At 38.6% G+C, this 22,694-nt stretch overlaps 1 protein-coding gene across 3 annotated transcripts in view; it reads left to right on the plus strand.

Moving 5' to 3' along the window:
• Positions 1-1,294: 1,294 nt before the first annotated feature.
• The window catches only part of PDZD8 (PDZ domain containing 8), a 65,772-nt gene continuing 44,372 nt past the window's right edge, over positions 1,295-22,694 (plus strand). For 2 of the 3 annotated variants that reach the window (XR_005059370.2, XM_017639758.3), the window contains exon 1: positions 1,297-2,463. Coding sequence is in view for 2 of the 3 variants with exons in the window: in XM_017639758.3 (XP_017495247.3) it covers positions 1,592-2,463 (872 nt within the window). In the remaining variant the exon portion in view is untranslated. Of the gene's footprint in view, positions 2,464-22,694 lie in introns of all 3 variants that reach the window. The other variant, XM_017639837.3, reaches the window with a different exon arrangement.

Below are 22,694 nucleotides of genomic sequence, written 5' to 3' on the forward strand. Positions count from 1 at the left end.
TGCAAAGTTCTGCACCTGCTCCAGGAGGGTCAGAATGGGGCCGAACTGTTTTTGTTCTAGAATCACCCAGATTCAAGACAATCATTGGTTTGCAGGTCTTTCAGGGCTAAAGACGAGCCCTGCCTTGGTCCCTTAGGGCCAGCCAGAATCAGCCTGACTTTGACTTGGGGAATATGTGACCTCTGTAATGCTGGGGACAGAACTGTTGTGGTGTCCATGTGGTTGATGGGACATAAGCATTTATGATGTATCAACCAAGTATCAAGAGGGCATGAGGAGTAGCATTGTTGCTGGGCAGCCTGGCCTACTCAATGCTATAGCTTTGGTTAAAGTGCTACCCTGTGCAAAATTCCCTGAAGTCTTTCCTGACTGCCCTTTCCAACTCCTCTTTCTTGTGCACCAGGGCACCAGTAGGCCCCCTTCCAACTCTAGCAATCTAGGTATCATGGTACAGGGCAGTGACCCAGAGCTTGGGGCTTCGTTTTAGACAAATCAGGCTCCACGGTGTGACCCTAGACAACTTCCTTTGCCTCTCTGCGCCACTGTTTGCATCTGTAAAATGGGTGGGAGCTAACAATAACTGCCTTTCAGACGTTATGTGGTAATACAGGGGCTTAACTCACTTAAGAGTTTTGACAGTGAGCCACTATTCATCTTAGGATCATTTGGCAAATTCATTTCACTCATCAATCCTTGACCCGGCTCTTTTACTTACTTCTCATTTAAATCTCGAATACCCACGTAGGTGGTAAAGTTAGTCCGCATTTTGACGCCTTTTTTCTCTGTACCTCCTTCCCAGGGCCCACCCTCCGCGGAAGCAGAGCCTCTGTCTGTCGGATGGATGGTCGGCAACGGCGGTCTCTTTGGCAGTTCAGTCCTGTCTCAGCTTGGGAAGTCACCGAACGGCCAGCTCTTGTCCTCTGCCTCGCTGCCCCGCGGGGAAAGCCGCCGCCCGCCCATCTCTCGGGGGCGCGGTGGAGGAGCCACACTGCAGCAGAGGTAACAAACGCCGACGGCGGCCAGTGAGGGCGGGTGGGCTCACTAGAAGGTAACGGGATGACTGGGATCAAGAACGCGCCACGCTATCTCCTCCCGGTGTCCCCAGTTATCCTCCCAGATCCCAACAGAAGTGACAGCCACGTGGACCGCCGGGGAGTGGAATATAGGCGTGGGGGGCGGGGCTGGAAGGGCGCCCAGGACGTGAATGAGGACCCGCGTACTCGCGCTCGGGCCTCGGCTGCCAGGCGTCGCCGCCGGGAGCGAGTACGCTCGTGACGTCACTCGCCGTTCGCCCAATGAGCGAAGGCCAGAGTGAGTGAGAGACGCGCTGTTCCGCCCCCTCGGCCGCCGCCGCCGCCGCTGCCGCCACAGCAGCTACCTTCGCGATTGTCGGTGCAGCCTCGGGCCGCCGCAGGCTCCTGTGCCGCATCGAGCCGGCCGGAGCAGCCAGACCAGGCCCGGGGTGCCGCTCGCCGTGATCCCGTCGCCCGATGTCCTCAAGATGGAGGCAGCGGAGGCGACGGCGTGAAGAAAGCGGCGCCGTAGGCTAGGGTGCAGGGGTCGGGGCGGCCCGGGCGGAGGCGGTGGCGGGATGGGGCTGCTGCTCATGATCCTGGCGTCGGCGGTGCTGGGTTCCTTCCTCACGCTCCTCGCCCAGTTCTTGCTGCTCTACCGCAAACAGCCGGAGCCCCCGCTAGAAGAGGCAGCCAGCTCGGGCGACGACTTCCGCTACATCGAGCCGGTGCCGGGCCTGGCGCTGAGGGAGTACCTTTATGGCGGAGGCGGGGGTGAGGAGCCCTCCGGCGGGTCCCCCGAGGGCGGCGCGACTCCGACCCCGGCCCCCGAGACCCCCGCCCCGCCGACGCGGGAGACCTGCTACTTCCTCAACGCCACCATCCTGTTCCTGTTCCGGGAGCTGCGGGACACCGCGCTGGCCCGCCGCTGGGTCACCAAGAAGATCAAGGTGGAATTCGAGGAGCTGCTGCAGACCAAGACGGCCGGGCGCCTGCTGGAGGGGCTGAGCCTGCGGGACGTGTTCCTGGGCGAGGCTGTGCCCTTTATCAAGACCGTCCGGCTCGTTCGGCCGGTGGTGCCCTCGGCCAACGGGGAGCCCGACGGCCCCGAGGGGGAGGCGCTGCCCGCCACCTCCCCGGAGGAGCTGGCCTTCGAGGCGGAGGTGGAATACAACGGGGGCTTCCACTTGGCCATAGACGTGGACTTGGTCTTCGGCAAGTCCGCCTACCTGTTCGTCAAGCTGTCCCGGGTGGTGGGGAGGCTGCGTTTGGTCTTCACTCGTGTGCCCTTCACCCACTGGTTCTTCTCCTTCGTGGAGGACCCGCTGATTGACTTCGAAGTGCGCTCCCAGTTTGAAGGACGACCCATGCCCCAGCTCACCTCCATCATTGTCAACCAGCTCAAGAAAGTCATCAAGCGCAAGCACACCCTTCCGAGTTACAAGATCAGGTGAGAGGGAGGTGGGGGAAGGGTATCCCACAGGCGCAGGGGCCTAGGTGCTGGGAATCCGGGCCTGGGCGGGATGCTGCAGCCTGCGTGGAGTGGGGAAGGGCAAAGGCTTATCCCCAGCCCCCGCTTGTCCAGGGCTCTCCCAACCCTGGACAGGGCTCTAGATACAGGCAAGTAGTGCACACCTTCTTTGCTTCCAAAGGGCATTAACATGAGCTACAAACCTTTTCGTGTGTTGGGGGCTCTCACGGTGCTGTCAGCCTGGGTAGAAACCGCATTGAAAATGGAAGGGAAGTCCACACTAATCCCCAGCAGACGGCTCTGGGACTGTTGGGAAACTATTCCTACATATGGTTGCTGCATTGAGGACAGCTTTGCCGCATCACCTTGGCCACGGTGAGAAATTGTTCCTGAACTCAAAGTACAGGCATGGAAAGTGCTAATAGCCCAAAGCTGTTCTGTTTCGCAGCTGCCGGCCACTTTTGCTGTGTTGCCTTGGCAACTTTCAGGGCACAGTTTATATCTGTTGCAGAGGAATACTTCTCCACAGCAAAGTATTAAGTATAAAGGGAAGGAGTTGGGAGCCTATACATACTGTAGTTCTCTATACATTTTGTGTTAATGTCATCTGCCCTTTGGGGGCAGGTTCTGTAGCACAGCCCCAGACCATGTGCCTCATGTGTCAACCCTCTGTGGCTGTAAGGTCATCGCACAGTACCTGAAATCGCCCTGCAAATAGTATTTTAATGATATGTACTGTTTTGATTAATACAGGATTTTTTTTTAATATCACAGAAGAAGTGGAAAGGGAAAGGAAAGGCTAGAGGCATCAGCCACTTTGATCTGGGAAGACTTGTTGCAGTGGAAAGGGTCATACATGGCTATTTCTTCTAAAACAGCTGAATTTTTAACTTCACTTCCCTGCCTGCTTTTAATTTTGTGTTCCTTAAAATGTTTGACCCTTTTGAATTTTGTCCTTTATTATAAAATTATGTCACTCTGGTATTTGCCTTACCTAGTGCCCTTTAGTGGAAGTTGTTTATTTCTAGATCACTCTTTTCTACCACAGTCTCAGGCATCAGTGACCCAGATAATCCAGAAATACTTTACATTTGGATTTGGGATGGATTATTGACTTGGGTATGTGGCAGATTTACCTTCCTAATTATGTTTCATTTAAGCTAACAGCACAGAGTGACAGCTTAAAACTGCTGAGTGGCAGGAGAATTTTACTTTATAATGGAAATATTTCCATAGATTTGCAGAGGATGATGACCTGGTTGTTCACTGTGTTTGGTTTCCTGTTCTGTGAAGTAGAACATACTTTATGAAACCTACTATTTAAGCTCTGGACTATAAGTGACTAAATTATAAGTGAGATCCAGTGTTTTAGCAGTGAGATATTTATTTATAGTGTGTTAGAAAGTCATGAAAAAAAGTTGTTACAGATTTTGATATTCTGTCGTAACTTCAATTCTGATGTTTTTGGGGTAACTTTCAGATTTAAAAAAGGTGGCCAAGTTAATTTGGAGGCGTTGTTTGCAAAATAGCTAGTGGCACTTTGAGAGTTTTTTTTTTAAATGTAGACTTGGAATTCAGGTAAATCTGAACGAAAGCATGCGTAGGAGTTATGGAGGAATTAATAGGTTTATTTCTTTGAAGGAACTTTATCATCTGTATCACTGACCATCACCACCATTTAAAATACAGCAAAATTGCTTTCATTTACTATATACCAAGGAATTTTTTAAATAACATAGCATGGGTTTATGTGTGCTATTTCAGCCTTTTAACCTTAAACATAAATGATGACCTCTATAAATGTACACATTTGTGCTCTTTATATTAGAAGGCATTTCAGTGATCGGTCAGTAAATATTTCACACAATGTAGCACTCAATCTTCAAATATCTGTTGTACACCTACTATGTGCTTATCATCCTTCTGTGCTTTGGAGCTTCAATACTAACAGTCCTAACCCTCTTGGACCTTAGAGTGCAGTGAGAATTGAGTTACCTGTACTTAGTAAAATTTAAACTAGGATGTCGTCAGTGGGATTGACGTAAATAGGAAGCTGATTTTAGTTTAGTGGTGGAAATGCGAGGATGAAAAGGGCTGCTTTGCAAAGTGTTGAGTTCTCTTGTCAGTGTAGCTACACTGACAAGAGAGTTTTAAACTACTGAAGTTTTAAACTACTGAGTTTAAACCACAAGAGTTTTAAACTACTGAAGTTGTAGGGTAGATTCAGGTTTCAGCTAAGAGAGTGAATTTAAGATGTATCAACAATTCTCATAAAGAGAAAGTAGTTTACCCTTTTTTATAGAAGAGGGAGTAGTGCTCAGAGGAGTTAAATAACTTGCTTAATGTCACACAGCTCTCAAGTGGTTAAATACTGCTCTGATAAAGCCAGGCTAGCCTTTTTCTTAAACTATACCTCGTTCTTAAGGGATTTTTTTTTTAAGTATGCCATCGATATAAATATATATATATATATATATATATATATATATATATATATATATATATGTGTGTGTGTGTGTGTGTGTGGAGTTATCTTTCCAAATTAACTGAGAGTCCAAATTAACTGAGAGTCAGAACTCTGAGAAGAATGTGACTAGACAGATTTTTTTTTTCTTAAATTGGGAATTGTGAGAGAGGATCCTTTAAAGTTAAATCATAAGGTTAAATCTTTCGGTGCTGCCTTCCATAGCATTTCATTTTTAATCCAGCAGATTGTGTTCCCTAGTAGGTCTTGTTAATTTGTCCCTTTTAGCCATCTATGCTACTTAGTAGGACAAAAGCAGTAAAGAAAATTGTACTGAGTCTTGGGATCCTTTGGCACTTTTGATTATTATATAACAAATATTTTGCCAATTTACATTGTCACTTCCTTCTCCCTTCATTTGTTTTTCCATTTTCTTGTTGCTAAAATGAAGGTGAGCAGTCAGGACTGCCTGATGTCTCATCTAGAGATTTGCAGGAGTTCAGCTGTTTGCTTTCTAAGGATCCAGCTGACTGACATTTCATTTTCTCCAATGAACACAGTTTGTAAAAAACATTACAATATATTTTTTAAATGAAGTATAATATGTATGCATTTTCTACATATTATTATTCTAATTTTACTAATGTAATTCTAAATTTGGCCACCTCAGGGTTGTTTTGATTTTTTTCTTAAAATGTATACTTTAAAATAGTAAACTAAGAGTATTTTTAAAAATTTAGCCCCAAAATTAGTCTCCAAGAGTAGCACTAATGTTATTGACTACATGGAGAATCCATCTTCAGCATGAAATGTATTTAATAGTCCTGGTGGGTTAGGTTTGAGACTCTTACTAACCCTGCTGTCTCTGGAGTGTATACTGATGTGTAGCTAGCACTGGTTACAAACTCAAAGGCCAAATTCAGTTTGCAGGTACTTTTTATTTGGCCTGCACTGTGGGTTGTTCTTTTGTTTGTTTGTCTTTTAGCTGCCAACATTTAAAACAGAAGATTTTGCATGATTTGGGTTTCTGACTTCTTTTAGGAAAAATTGGAAGATCTTGTATTACCAGGCCTGCATTTCTTCATAGCAGTGATAGGATGAAGAGATGGAGTCTAGTAGCAGCTGCAGGAAGCTCTTAGGCATAGTTTATAGTCTGCATCTACTTGCTACACTTCCTAATGGTATTTGCCTGTCTGGCAGCATATGAATTTCAGAGACCTTTACTATGTGGGGAACATTACTGTAATCATTGAAAATAGGAAGAGTTAATAGCTGGATAGTAGAGGGTGATAATTTTTAAACCTCTTTAAACATTGTATTCCTTGAAGGGACTTTCATTAAGCAACTTTATTTTATGAAAGACATTGTCAAGATAACATTGAATTTTACAAAAACATTCTTTACCAGAAAAATTTTAAAAATCCCTTGGAATGTTTTCCATTTCTCTGCAGTATAGTGATAGTAAGTAAATAGTGGCTGCGTTCCACTTCAGTTTGGTGGATTTTTGCTTTAGTGTGAGGTGGGTCATTAATTAACTGAACATTTACTTCTCTCATCTGCAAATAAGGGATCATCTGCTTATTGACACTATTTGAATTTATGAGTGAGTATGGGAATATTTGGGGGAAAGTTCACTTTTCAGTTTCATGGAATGTCTTCTGAACATGACTATTTTTGTCATAACTGTTTTATTCTTTTACTCCTGAAAAACATTCTTATATATATTCATGGAGATTTTCAAATATTATTAGTGCCTGGAGATCAAGGAGGATCACACTATTCCTACTAAGGTCAAGGACAGGGATGTATCTAGTTAGGTAGAGCCTTTTAGCATCTTCATGTTTATCTCTATCTTTTCTAGATATACCATTAATTTCAGAAAACTAACTTAGGCTTTGTCTGGAAAATCTCATACTCTATACTGTGGTTTGTGAGTGAGTTATTTCTTCCTTGGTCTTCTGAGATGAGAGATGGAATTTAACATTTACTCGTAATGTTAATTATATTATAGCTTTTTAATTTTACTGATTATTTGAGGTAAAGATGGTTTTGAGTAATCCATGTCTTAAAAACTTTAAAAGTAAATTTGCTGAAAGGTGACAAAATCAGTTGTAAAGTTAAATGTAATACACTGTATTCACTTATTTTTTTTTATACTTCTCTTTCTATACGTGGACATCTTTTAAAAGATGTCTTTACTTAGCTGGGAAATACTTTAAAAGAGCTACTAGAATTCCTTAGTGACGGTAGGAATCAGTTTGACTTACTAATGTTAGTAAGAAATGTAACCTTTGATACTTCAGGAGAGTAGAGACAGGGACATTAGTGTATGTCTCTAGCTGTTTTGGAGTAACAATGTAATAAAGTAGCTAAGATAAATAAGTTATTTTTTAAATAGTCATTTATTTTCAATAACTGTTTTCTGAAGACTGTCATCCCTAGTCTTGTGGAAGCATGGTGAAGGTGATAAAAATACTTATAACATAGTTCAAGCTGCTTCATCTTTCTGGGGAAGAACAGTTAAAACTCATTATATGGCATTTGGATATATTAAAACCAGTTTTGTGAGAAGCAGGAAAAAAGAGATCAGTATATCTGCCAAGGCAAACACCTGATTACTTTGTGTTGTGTAGCATTTTTGACCTTAGGTTCCTTGGTACACTTAAGTATACTCCAGTTTAGTGCTAGTTCTATTTCAAGTTGGGTTTTCTTACGCTGCTTTGAATTACTGTGGTTTGGCATTTAAAACACTTTAGATGTGTTGGTAAATTAAACTTTTGCTCTAGAAATTCAGTTTACATATTGAAGGGAGAAGAATCCAATTATGAGGAGACTGTTAAGATTCCTTTTTTTTTAAGGTGTATTTTTTTACCGAAGTATAGTTGATACATAATATTATATTGGTTTCAAGTATACAACACAGTGGTTCAGCAATTACCCACCCACCCCAACCACTTCTGCATGGTAACCACCAGTCACTTCTCAATGTTTGTGAGTCTGCTGCTATTTTGTTTTTAGTTTCCACATATAAGTGAAATTATATGGTATTTCTTTCTTCACCTGACTTATTTCACCTAGCTTAATACTCTGTAGGTCCGTCCGTGTTGTTACAAATGACAAGAATTCTTTTTTTGCGGCCGAATAATATTCCATTGTGTATATGTATCACATCTTCTTTTTCTATTCATTTATTGCTGGACATTTTGGTTGTTTCCATATCTTGGCTATTGTGAACAATATGGCAGTAAACGTAGGGGTGCATATATCTTTTCAAATTATTGATTCTGTTTTCTTTGGGTAAATTCCTTGAAGTGGAATTACTGGATTGTATGGTATTTCTGTTTTTAGTTTTTGAGGAACCTCCATACTGCTTTCCACAGTGGCTACACCAATTTACATTCCCATCAACAGTACAGAGGGTTCCCTTTTCTCCACATCCTCACCAACACTTGTTATTTCTTGTCTTTTGCATAGTGGCCATTCTGACTGGTATGAGGTGATATCTCATTGTGGTTTTCATTTGCATTTTCGTGATGATTAACAGTGTGGAGCATCTTTTCATCTGCCTGTTGGCCATCTATATTTCTTTTTTTGGAAAAATGTCTATTTGGATCCTCTGCCTGTTTATTAATTGGGTTGTTTTTTGGTGTTGAGGTGTATGAGTTCTTTATATATTTTGGATGTTAACCCCTTATTGGATAAATCATTTATAAACATATTTTCCCACACTGTAACTTGCCTTTTTTGTTTTGTTGATTGTGTCCTTTGCTGTACAGAAGCTTTTTAGTTTGATGCAATCCCACTAGTTCATGTTTTTTGTTTCCCTTGCCAGGGCAGATATCCAGAAAACAATTGCTCGTGCTTATGGTCTAGAGATTTTTGCCTCTCTTTTCTTCTAAGAGTTTTATGGTTTCATGTCTTAGATTTAGGTATTTAATCCATTTCGAGTTTACTTTTATATGTGGAGTTAAACAGTGATCCAATTTCATTCTCTTGCATGTAGCTGTCCAGTTTTCCTAACACCGTTTATTGAAGAGATTGTCTTTTCCCCATTGTATATTCATGGCTCCTTTGTCATTATTTATTTACACTTATATTGCTTTATGTTCATTTTTATTTATATAAATTGACCATATGTGTGTGAGCTTATTTCTGAGCTCTCTGTTCTGTTCCATTTATCTATGGGTCTGTTCTTGTGCCAGAGACTGTTAGATTCTAATCAGTAATGTACAGGTCTGTTGGCTGTCAGGGAGAGACCCAGTTTGTTACTGGAAATAGCCAAAGCAGATCATTATAATGTAGATTGTATTGGAGGAGCATGCCTGATCAAACACTTAATATTGACTTACAGATACTAACGATGTATCATATGAGGCAGAGGCAAGGATAATAAACTCAGTTTGCTGACTATATATGCCAGGTACTGTATGGGCAGTTCCATACACTTGCTATTTCACTTAATGGTTAAAACTATTGTGTGGGAGAGGTTGGCATCTCATTGTTGCATATGTGAAAACTTGAGATTCAGAGGGGGTTAGTCAGTTTGTCAAAGTCCTTAAAAAAAACCAAAAAACTCCCAAAGCCTATGCTGTGTTATTTCTGCAGAGATAAACCAACTATTACTCTAACCCAGGGGTTTGCAAACAAGCTGGTATCCATCCTATAATATAAGAATGGTTTTTATATTTTTAAACTTTAAGGTTGTTAAAAAAAATATGCAGCACACCATATGCATCCACAGATTCTAAAGTATTTATTATCTGTCCCATTATAAAAAAGGCTTGCTAGCCCCTGCTCTAAACTGTTAAATAAAAAAACAAAAAACTATGCTTAAATGCCTACCAAAAAAGGAGCATGTATAAATTTACATTGAAAGTACTTCTAAACCTTCTTTGAGGGTCTTATCTTTTTTGAAAGCTATGCAGAAAAATGCGTGAACAAATTTTCCTTTAGTTTCTTGAAATTTGCAGTCCCCTCAAAACCCTTCTTAGAGTCCTTAAACTCCAGATTGACTAGTAAACACAGACAGAAGGATACAACTTTGTTGCCATAAATATAACTAATCCTAATATGCTAAAATAAATATTAAGTGGTTTATAATGTTGCTGGCCTTCTTAGAATGTATGTAGGATTTGCATGTCTCAAAGACATTTCTAAAAAACCTCTCGTAACCTATCTCTCTCTTCCTCTCTCTTTTTCTTTTAGTAAGATTCCCTACAGCAGGCTGAGATTTACTGAATCTGTTGTTCACTAATATCTGACATTTCAAGTTAGAGTTTCTACCACTAAATATATTGTTTAGAAGTTAAATACTGACCCAACATTTCTTCTCATCATGGGCTCCATTTTCTCAGAAAACAGTGGCCCTAGGAAACAAGTGCTCTTAAATCCCTTTTTTCCTTCTTAGAGTCATATGACCTCCGAGTGCTTTTGGTATGACTTTAAAAGACATCATACTTCACTGCAAAGTCATAAAGCAACTACCTGGTAGTTAGCATAGGTTTTATAGGGTGGTCTCAAAATCTCTCATGCCAAATAACTCAGACTTGAATAAAACCACATACTTACTATATTTGTCCCAGGGAAAAAGGAGATATGTGTTAATTAATATATCTTTAGATTAGTAGAATTGTAGGTGCTAAGCAGAGCTTCCCAGTTTCCATATCTGTAAAATGGAACTGGAAGTATTATCTATTTAATAGGAGGTAATAAATGTCACATATATGATACCTATTGAATAAATATATCTTTACTTTGGTAACTAATTGAATATGCACGCTTATTGATTATCTTACAATTAGACATTTTGCTAGAGTTATGTCACATACTTTACTAGATGTATGTCAGACATTTGCTCGGTGACCCAATAAAAATTTTAAGCCTTTCACATGATCAGTAAGCTCATTTTAAAAATTCAAACAAAATATGAAATATCAAAGTGAAAAATCTCCTGTAATATCTTTTTCTTACAGAAAAGTGTTAAATTTGGGAACTATTCTTTCATTTTTTTTTCCTAAATGTATTCATGTTATTTATAAGAACAGGATCATAGGTGGTTACCCCTCTGTTAGCATCTTGTTTTTTTTGCTTTTGCTTACTATATCTTCTCTGGAGTGTCCAAGAAGGTTTTTAATTTCACATGGAAAGGTCAGTATCAATCAACTAGATTATCCTTTTCCTTGGACTGAAATAGAAAACATTAAAACTTAATCTCACTGATCTGGTGCATAATTAACAATTTTTGTGAAATCAGCAGAGTGCTTTAGAACATGTGTTTCTTTCTTCTCTAACCAGCACATTGGATATTTATGCCCATGAATTCTTCATGTATTGTAGGGAGAATGGAGCAGATGATATGGTGGGTGGAGTACTGATATATCTGTGCTTTGATTTGCATAACTTAACAAAAGAGCTAGAAAATTTCCCATTGGGCAGCACAATTAGTTCTAGTTGGTATGTACTGAACAACAAAAATGCTGTGATTAGCACAGTAAAAATGTTTTAGTTGGGTTCTTTTGTGTTAAGTACCTGTTAAGTGTACTTGGTTCATTAGTAAGGTACGTGCCAGTTAAACAAGAATTTGTGGTCTAAGTATGTTTAGAAATGGTGTTTCTGCTAGGATCAACTCCATAGCCTACCTGTATAATCTGCAATTATAACTGACTCTTATTTTTTGTGGCAAATTTTTAAGTAGCAATAATATTTCTTAAGGTACCAATTTCTGCTTACTAGCTGGCTGCAAGAATCTGTTATTTTGAAAAATGACTGTTCTGTTTATAGATTTGACTGTTTCATGCAGACATCAGTATCTACTAAATAGTGCATCTGGAGTTTGTGTTATATGCGAACTTGTCCTTTTCACATAATAGTCCTTCATGCATACTAGATTATATCATACTTATTACTGAGGAAGATTGTGATTGCTGACTACAGTGTCTTCCTACCCTCGTTATTTGGGCAAGCAAATAAATAATTCACAATTTTCAGTTCTGTGAAACTTTGTAGGGCTGAAATAAGAGCTGTTCTGTTATAGTTAATTTCATTGTATGGTAATTATTTTTATAATGCAATAAAAATCTTATGTTTGTCTCACCATTATTAAGTATAATTGTGGAAAATCTAGGACAGGTGATGTCTGGTCTTTTAATATTTGGAGATGTTATTGTTCTCAGTATTTAACTTTGGATTTTAATCAGGACTAGATTTGCAAACTTGACATGGGAAGAGTTTAAATGTTTGTATCAAAATATATGTCCATTTGTTTACCAATGTTGAAGTTGTAGATAGTACAGATGAAATTAGTTTAGATATTTTGAGATGAGTGAAGTGTAATTCATGACAGTGTTAGTCTGTGCATAAAGCCCATGAATATGATTTATCTAAATTATAGGCCAATTTTAAGTAAATTGCTTACTTAAAATATTTGAGTAAATTATTCAAAATATTTGAATTTTTTCTGTAGAGTTAGAATTTGGACTCAGTTATTCTGATAATTCATACCAGCCAACACGCATGGGTTAAACCAGACTCTATAGTAATAGTTTTTGCAGCCTTGGGGATACTCTATGCTCATAAGGTTTCTCTTGAAAGTAACTCAGCCTCTTGCCCTGAAATAATACGATTAAATGGTGAGGAATTTTTCTTATTTTTGGAATTATTATTGCTTTGTTGATTTAGTATATCCTTGGGTAAGTCATGTAAATTGTTATTTTTGAAACTGAGTGAAATAAAAATTAAAGTTTTTAAAGTTCTTGGAAAAGAATTATGTAAATGTAAGGTAGCATTATTATTCACTTCTCTGCATAGACCTAAAACCTAATGTAGGGATTTCTTTCAAATGTGCAGGCATAAATCATCTTGAAAATATTTTCATTTAATACGTTCCAGTTTCAGTTAAGTAATTATGAACTGAGAGAAGCAGAGACACACATAATATTAAAATAATTTAAACTTAAGATACATTGTTCCTTTTATCTGGGTAGAGAAAAATGAGAAAGCTAGACAGTTACAACCTTAAAGTATTAACTTTCTCCTTATTTCTCTTGTTCATGATCTTTTGCTGTTCCTTACTTTGCGTGTGCTGTGGATTTTTTTGTCTGTCTAATATATCTAACCGATTATCCTTTTCCGTGGACTGAAATAGAAAATATTAAAACTTAATCTCACTGATCTGGTGCATAATTAACAATTATAGACCAGACCTCTGTATTATATATTCCCTTGTTAGCTCTTTACCGTAGTAGGGAGGTGATGATTTTGCCTTAAGATATTTTCTCTTCCCCCATCCACTAGACCTCAGAAGAGATTCAGTTTACTCAGTAAATGTTTGATGCCATCTCTGACCAGGGCACTATGTACTGCAAAGAGAATTAGTGCTAAGAGGGAATAAATAATAAAAGTCCTTCATTCAAGATTTTTGAAATTTCATAGTGAGAAAGAGTGTGCTTAGAGTAAAATAATGGGTTACAACTTAGAATTTTTAAATTGCCATGAGATTTGTTATTGTCTAACTCAGTTTTCAAAATGTGATTTGGGGATTCCTTTGAATCTCCAAGACGCTTGGAGGATGTATCTACCAAGTCAAAACTATTTTCAAAATATTACAGAAATGTTATTTGCCTTTTTCACTCTCATTGTCTCATGCATATATAATGGTGTTTTCCTGGAGTTACATGATGTGTGATGACATCACCACCCTGGCTGTTAAAGAAATGTGAGCTCCTGTATTCTTCTGTATAAAAGTGTTACCATTTTTAATCTCTAACATGGTAACTATCAATAGATATAACACACATAACCAACAACTCTTTGGAGTCCTTAGTGACTTTTAAAAATGTATAGGGGTCCTATGAACAAAACATTTGAGAACTGCTTGTCTAACCTGGAGTTTATTTATTTTTGCCACATGTAAAGGAGGTAACCCTATTGCCTCACTTTCTGAGTCAACTTTATTGAATATCAGATACATACATTATTTACAGTTGATTTATAGTATTGCTTGTACACCTTGGTGTTGTAAGGGGCATAGGGTTAAGTGGATATGTTGCAGTTTTGATTGTACCATTTACCATGTGATCATAGATAGCCACTTGAACTTACTCATCCTTGATTCTTCATGTATACAATAAGATTTAATAATGACATACATGGTTTTGAGTCATGAGAGTCAAGGATGTATATGAAAGTATTATGTAATTTACAGATGTGCTAGAAACATATAAAGTAATTTTTATATTCTCTTATTCAAAGGCATGTATTGGGGGAACTGGTAGAGAGGAATAGGTGTTAGGATTTGTGGATAGCTTAAACTGTTTTTTTTTTTAAGCTTTGTAGAAGTTGAGAATTTCAGTTCGATTGATTATAGGCCTCTTACAATATAAGGGACTTCGTGTTGTGAGTTGTGATGAACATAGAAAGATAAGAGATTTATTCGACACGGTCAAGATTGTACTTTGGTTCCTAGAGCATCTTGTCTTATTCGATACTTTCTCTCTGAGTGTATCAATTAACATTGACTCACCTTTGAGTCACCAGCTATTGAGTTCTATTATGAAGGGCATGCAACCTCTGCTATCACTCTTCTGTTCAGTGGATATACAGAACTGCTTCAGAAAACCATGAAGCATTTTAGATCTTGATTATTCTATGCAGAATTAGGGGTTTAGATAAAAGTGAACATTTCATATTAGGTAGAGGGCATATAGATGAGGATGAAAGTTTGTTAACAGTATTGGTTATTCTTATTCTTTTTAGTAACTATTCAGGAGTCCTTTTTTCTCCTTTGGAATACAGAAATTAAAATCATTTTCTCAAGGATAGACTTTGTCAGCATAGTGCATACCAAGGAATTCCATAAACAGAACAATTCTCTATGGGTTTCCTTAGGTCAGTTTCTTATTTTATTCAGTTTAATGCAAACCTTAGTTATAAAGCTTAATGACGCAGACAGGTAGAAAAGTGATACCTAAGGTAGAGAGGCATACTCTGCTCTAAAGCACACCGCTCTACTACCTGTCATGTGTATTCTTTTCCTCAGGCAACTCACAATTTAGTTGGGAGAAAGGCATGGTGTGGGGAGAACTAGAGAGAGACAGCTATGTAAACAGCGTGATTAGTGGCATAATAGCAATATGTATAAAGAGCTTTATACATATTCCCAGATGAGGAAGGAATACCAGATGGTGGAGGAAGGGGAACAGGTTAGAGAGGAGGTGACTTTGCGGTAGAACTTGAATAGTGAGAAGGAACTTAACCAGGTGGGGCTGCTTCTGAGATCAGAACATTACCAGCAGGCTCTCAGGAGAAATAATAAGGCATTACTAACCTTGGTTAAGTGTGGAGGAGCTTGGTGAATGAATTGTCTTTTTAATGTAATACTAATTGGTTTGAGTAAAATTGAAAATTTGAAATTTAGGTTCATGGTTCACCAATATAGAAAATTAAGATGACATTTGAGGTGACAGCTAAAGGGCTGTGTGGCTTTAGACGCAGGGGGATGAGAAGGAAGTACAGAATAGGTAGAAAAAGTAGTAAAGGAACAGAACTAGGACATTACATTGTGTGATATCTTGAGGGATTCAATGAGGAAGCCAGTTTGGTAAGATTTGATTGTACAGAGGAAGCAAATCACCATGTGTGTGCCTATTACATTCCAGGAAATCTACTAGGTGCTTCACACATGCAAATTCCCTCTATCTTTGTAATAGTCCTGAGAGGTAACTTTTTATTAAAGAAAAAACAAGACGGAGGCTTTTTTCATTTAAAGACTCTTCTTGAGGAAACTATTTCAGAAATCACAGCACTCTCATAATCAATGAAAACCTGAGCCAGGCCAATAGAGAACACAGAAGAACAGAAAAAGAGACTTTTTGCACTATGATGGAGGGGAATGAAGGTAGGACTGACAGCTTATGGGAAGGGGAGGCATAAAAGGTTAACTTTGGGTTCCAAGTGTCTGTGAAATTGGTGGTGCCAATAAGAGAATACAGGAGAGGAGGAGCCAGTTTGAAGAAAAGGTGTTTAATTTACTTTAGGCATCAATATATGGGACTTGCAGAAGCAGTGAGAGCAAATGATGTTGCTAAAGAAAGTATAGAAGAGAAAGGAAACAGGAAGAGAGAACCGAAGTTGTTTTTGTAGAGAACAAACCTCTTCTAATTCTTCATTAGGGAAAATTTCAAACTTACTCTGAAGAGAATAGTCAGTGAACCCCCATTATCTGTAGCCAGACAATCATTAACTTGTGGCCACTTTTGAGCATCTCTGTCTCCCCACACTCCCCTCTGCTGATAATTTTGAAACAGATCTCTAGGAATTGGGATAATCTGTATAATTCTCAATTTTGTGTTCTTTTTACAAAACTACCCTTTCCTTGACAAAGCCTCACCTAACCTCTGCCTGAGTATTTGTACAGGTAGAGGGCAATGACTGAGATGGCTATGTCCTTTTTTTTACTACATGTAATTGTTAGAAAGCTTTCCCTTTCATTGCTGAAAACTCTAGCGGATGTATTACTTTGTTGACAACACATAAGCCAGTGCTGAAGTCAAGAGTACATTTTGACTCAGAATATTTTTCCATTGGGTTTGTAGTAAACCCTTTTTCTCTAAAGATCACAGTGTTTGCAAACAGTTTTACTGCTGTCATGTGATAGAGATGTCACCAACTGGCATTCAGGGTGCTTATAGAGCAGTCTTGAAGAAACATCTCAGTCAGAGCAAAACATATTTTAGATGCTAAAAAAGATTTGCTCAGATCCACATATGAGAAGAAGGCTTGGCTTCTCTTGTAGGTGTGAAATTTAAATATATCTATTTAAAATATTACCAAAGTAATGCACATTTTTAAGTTAAACATTTTTTTAAAGCTTCTACCAAATATAACTCACCACTTAAAAAGTGCACAAAGCATAAAAATTCAGTTCAGTGAATTTTTACAAAGTGACAGAACAGCATTCAGAACAAGCAATAGAATACCAGCAACAAGGAAGTCCCTTTTGTGCCACCCAGTCACCACCCTCCCTGCTCTGAATAACAGTAACTACCATCCTGACTTCTACCACCATTGTGTTTTGGGAATTTTTGCCCTTCTTTGAACTTTGTATAAATTGAGCCATACAGTATGACACTCATTGTTTTGGCTTAACAGTGTGTTTGTGAGATTAATCCATGTTACTGTGTATAGTTGTAGTTCATCGTGTTTGCTGTGGAATATTCCACCATGTGAACATACCTCATTTATCCCTTCTATTGATGGGCAGTTGGATAGTGCTGTTATGAATATTCTTACACATGTCTTTTGGTGAATGCTTATGCACATTTCTATTGGATACATCTAAGACTAGGATTGCTAGGTCATAGATTACACATCTGTTCAGGTTTAGTAAATACTGAGGTAACACCATAATTTATTAGCATAGCTTGATTGTGTTCTTACCCTGTAAAAGGCATTACATTTATTAATTCTAACAGTTCTATGAGATAGGTACTGTAATTAATCTCCATTTTGAAGATGGGGAAACTGAGACACAGAGAGGTTAAATAACTTGCTCAGGTTAACAGCTTAGTTAAGTGGTAGACCCAAGATAAGAATCTAAACTGTCAGTCTCCAAAATGTGTTCTTAATCACTGCCTCTTAAAAATGGTTAAAAGCAAGGATTTATAAATGGTCACACAGTTTTCAAAGTAATTATAATAGTCCACACTAGTAGTTTTATATCCTCTTCAATATTTGATATTGTCTGTCTTTTCATTTTAGTTAATGTACATAATTTAAAAATCAACTATAACATTTTAGTGAAAATTAGCAGTTACTTCCCTAGACCTTCTACTTTCCTCCCATAAGTCACACTCTTCAGAAGCAACCATTTATAAATCCTTGCTTTTAATCATTTTTAAGAGGCAGTGATTAAGAACACAAATTTTGGAGACTAACAGTTTAGATTCTTGGGTCTACCACTTAACTAAGCTGTTAACCTGAGCAAGTTATTTAACCTCTCTGTGTCTACCTATCTCATAGAATTGTTAGAATTAATAAATGTAATGCCTTTTACAGGGTAAGAACACAATCAAGCTATGCTAATAAATTATGGTGTTACCTCTGTATTTCTCAACAGTGTCCTACAGCTATCTGTTCTTGATTCAGCTATTTTACATATCATTTATTGATGACTTCCTACTCAACTAGATGAGGCTTTAGCAAAGTGATACCTTCTCTCACTTTACCTTTTGCTTTTTCTCAATCTCTCTCAATCTCCCTATATCACTTTCAATCCATTCATTGAACTACTTCCTTATTTATATATAATTGATAACATTCATGTTCTATTCAGAGTTAAGTCTTCCTTGATTGGTCTGTGTATTTACATTGTTATTATGTATACATATTTTTTTTTATTGCAGAGCTCCCTAATATGCAGGTTTATGTTTCCTTCTCTAGAATCTAGTTTCAAAATTTTTGTGCCATTCAAAGCAGTATGTCCCTAGAGTCAAGTTTGAATTATTATTTATTTGCTTACCTAGTTGCCTTAACCAAATTTTCAAGATTTAATTGAAAAATTACCTCTCCCTTCTCATTCCTTATGCTTATCCTATTACCTTATTTCTTGGAGATCTCCTCTTTCATCACCTGCTCCAAACTGGACCCCTCTCTTGGCTTGCCACACACCTGTATTGCCTCTGTGACTTGAATCCACTATTTTCTGGCTCCCTTTTTCTTTCTTGCTTTATGCCTATTTTGTTGGCATATATCTCCATGTGACTGTGTAATAACGGATGCAGTCTCCAACAGGCTGTTTGTTATCTTTGAACTTATTTCCTTATCTGTGTGAAATGAATTGTGTGAAAATAAAATTCATTTTTTGACCACCCAGTCTGTGGTATTCTGTTATGGCAGCCCCAGCAGACTAACACAGGTTCCAATTTTGGCTTCAGTTTATACTACTTGTGAGACTTCTAAAACTGTCTACATATGGTGTGCTAATGCCCAGTTTTGGGGTTATTCTAAGTATTACAAAAACAAAGAAGTGCTTTATAGTCATGTTAAAAACAAAATTTAACAGAAAATTTGAAGATCTAATTGGCTTTATTAAGGGATTCATGAATCTACCCAGCATCCCACCTAGCAAGTAGAGAGATGCCACAAGGAGTTGCAGAAAATGGAAGATTTTTGTAGGCTGGAGAGTTGGGGAAGGAATATTATTAGCAAAAGAAAACAAAGGATTGTTTCAGGCCTAGTCACCTTCCCTTAGGGGGAAGAGCAAGTGGTTTTATCATGAGAATTATCTCATCTTCTTTTTAGGGTGGGGGGTGCAGGATGGAGAAGGGCCCATGTGACAGAGTACCTCATTGGTACTGACCAGAAAATTCCTGACTGACCTGTTACGACTGCATTTCTGAGAGAGGTGGAAGAAAACCCTCTATACCCTTCTATCATCTTCCTAATCCATGTACTGCCTCCAAACCCAAGCAGCAGCCACTAATCTACTTTGTCTCTGTGCATTTCTCTATTCTGGATATCTTAAGAATAGAATCAGATAATTTGTGATTTGGGGGTTTCAATTATTTCTTTGAATATTTTTCTGCTCCTTTTTCCTCTCATCCCCTCTTTCTCCTCCCACTGACTTTCCCATTATGTGTGTGTTGGTAAACATAAGAATCCCACGTTTCTCTAAGGCTCAGTTCATTTTTCTTCATTCTTTTTCCTGTCTGTTTTTTTTGGCTGGCATGACCTCTGTTACTCTGTCTTCAAAAATTCACTAACTCTTTTCTTCTGCTGTTTCCTACCTACAGTTGAGAGCCCTTTTGGTGAATTTCTTATTTCAGTTATACTTTTCAACTACAGAATTCCCACTTGGTTCTCTTTTTATAATCCTGTATCTTTACCCTTATTCTCAATTTGATATGACATTACCATAATACCTCCTTTTACTTCTTTAATCATGCTTTTAAACAGTTTTTGTGAATATATTGATAATGGCTATTTTAAAATCTGTTCTGTTAAATCGGCGCCTGGTCACTCTCACTGGCAGCATGCTGCCTGCTTTCTTTCTGCTCTTTGGGTCATGCTTTCCTGTTTCTTTCTGTCACTCATAATTTTTGTTGGAATCCAGATATTTTAGATAATATATGGTAACTCTGGTTACTCGTCCCCCTCTCCCAGGGCTTATTATTTTTTTGTTTTTTAGTGATTGTCCAGATTATTTCAGTGAAGTCTACCTCCCTGACATTGTATCTGTGGTTTTCAGCAAGTCCCTGGGGCCCATATTGTTCTCCCAACTATTCCAATTAAATTATGGCTCATTTTGAAGGAAGAGTTTCTGAAGTCAGTGTTTAATATTTGTTCTAACCCCAGGAGAGCTCCTCCCACTTGCCTTATGTCCTGGTTCTCTGTTGTAAACTAGGCTGCCTTTATTGTAGGCTGTGTCTTCATCATATCATGACTCTCCTCCAGTTGGCTTCTAGCACGACCTCCACTGTTCCGGAGAGCACCCTTGGATTTGAGCTTCTCATATTCTATTGTAAATGAAGTTAATTCCTTTGAGAAGAGATTAGGGGCTGTTTTATGGCCTGACTTTTCCTCTCTTTCCACCCTCTTAACAAAATCTTTGAGCCAGGGCTAGGGGTGGGGACATTGGCTAGCTTCTCTGTGAGTCACTCCTACTCCGGGAGCTGGGCAGTAGGTGGGATAGGAAGTGGCAGCAGCGTGAGGTCCTCTTGGCTTGCCTCTCTTGGTATAGAACCGCTGCACCATGAGCCAGGATGATCCGGGCCCCGGGATTCTAGTTCTCTGTGCCCAAGTTTCCACGAGTGGGGGCTGGGAGTTCTCATCTCTTGACTGCACTTACCCAGAATTTAGACTCTGATGGGTAGCTGAGGGCTGAATGACAAACACTGATGTCCTTTTCCTCCCAAGGAAAAAAACCCCTCTGACTGGGAACTGAGAGTAAGGCAGCCGGTGTTCCTAGAAGCAGCAGGCTGGAGTGAAATCTCTTCCTTGGTGACCTTGCTGGAGGGAGTGATCTTGGTTCACATACCACAGACTCTTACCTTTCTTACCAAATGTTTATAGATTTTCTTGATTAGAAGTTTCTTCATATGCTGTTTGTCCTTAGGACCATTTCACAAGCTTTAAATGTTGTATTTCTGTTTTGTTTTTGTTCTAATATTTTTCACCAGCTTCCCCACGGAGTGTGGATCAGTGGAGTTCCTCATGCTGTCATCCTAGAATTCAATCTTCCTGGATTGGTTTTTTTTAAGTTTTCTATGGTTGAAAGTACAGGTAGCTTGTTAAAGAAGCCTAGTTTTCTGGGAATTTGAATGAGAAAACATAACATTTCTAAGTTGATAGGCTAGCAGAAGGTAAAGGCTAATAAATTCTGAGGAAGGATAATGTGGTAGGACAGGAAGATAAAAGGAAGGGATAAAAATACACTGCATTGTTTGGATTCATTTATGGGTTGGGGATACTTAAAGGCTTGGATTTGGAAGTTTTGAAAAACCAAGTGTTCTTAGAGAATGTGAATGTGTGGGTTCTATTTATTAGTTTGCTGAACAAATAGCTTTATCCCTGTTTCATGTGTTAGTTTTCAATGGAACACATTTTTCTGATTTTAAGATATTTTTGGGCATAAACACTTTTAGCAACCTCCCTTCAAAGCATTAATAACCCAAGTTAGATCTGTTCCATAACGTGGAAGTCACACACCTGTGAGACTTTTTTTTAGTGAATTTTAACTTTATACTTAACAGGAGTTGATCAGAGAGCAGCTGTGATTTAGCAAACTTAGATTCTTCTTCTCAAAGTTGCTTGTATATATAGTATAGTGATATTTGTAATTTTTTACAGAGTGACAGTTACATATTCTTCAGGAGCCATAAGGGTGTGTCTGTTATAAGCACTCAGCTACAACATTGTATTAGCATGACAGATTTATTTCCTAATTTTTTCTTTTCAAAAATGTGGTGCCAATTTGTCTGAAATCAAATGACTTTAAATACAAACTAAGGAACTGAAGGGGGCTTTCTGTTTTCCATCTAGTTCAGAAGCTGGAAAAAGCAGTGAGTATTGTCTGTATATCTGCTGATCTTTCCCTAAAGGTTTTTCCTTTCATCCTGTTCACTGGGAAACCAAAAACAGTATTTCTGTCTATTAGTATAAATTGTAGTTGGCTGTTAGTATTTTCTAAGTGATTATTTCATTTTTAGTGTTGAATTTTTATAAATCATCTCAACACATACTTCAGTCCTGTTAGTGTGTGAGAGGGGTTCAGTCAGTTGTGGGACCTAGTCACATTTGAGATTTCAAAAGCATACATGCACAGGAATTTAAGTGACTGCAAGATAAAGAAGAGTGAAAGCAGTGTGTGTGGTCTGCTATGATCTAGGACCTAAAGTCGAATATGGAAAGTGTTCAGGATTTGGGTTGGCTTTGAGGAGTAGGGTAAACCTCCAATTGGTGCAAAAGGCCTGAAAGCAGGAACATGCATGGTATCTTCTTGGTACATGAGGTGACTGTGTATACATCTTAGGAAGGTTTCTGACAAAAAAATACCATTGAAAAATTAATTATGGTGGACCTTAATGTGAAATCAAGAATTTATGACTGTCTTTTTGTGTGTGTGGTTAGTGAGAAGCCTTTAAAGCTCTTTGAGCAGACAAATGTTATGTCTAGTGACAGACAGTATATACTATGAATTGAAAACTGTAGGCCTTCAGGCCCAATTTTCTCTCATTTTCTTTGTCCTTTG

This window comes from Manis javanica, chromosome 7 (genome assembly GCF_040802235.1).
Source record: "Manis javanica isolate MJ-LG chromosome 7, MJ_LKY, whole genome shotgun sequence".
NCBI classification, from domain to species: Eukaryota; Metazoa; Chordata; class Mammalia; order Pholidota; family Manidae; genus Manis; species Manis javanica.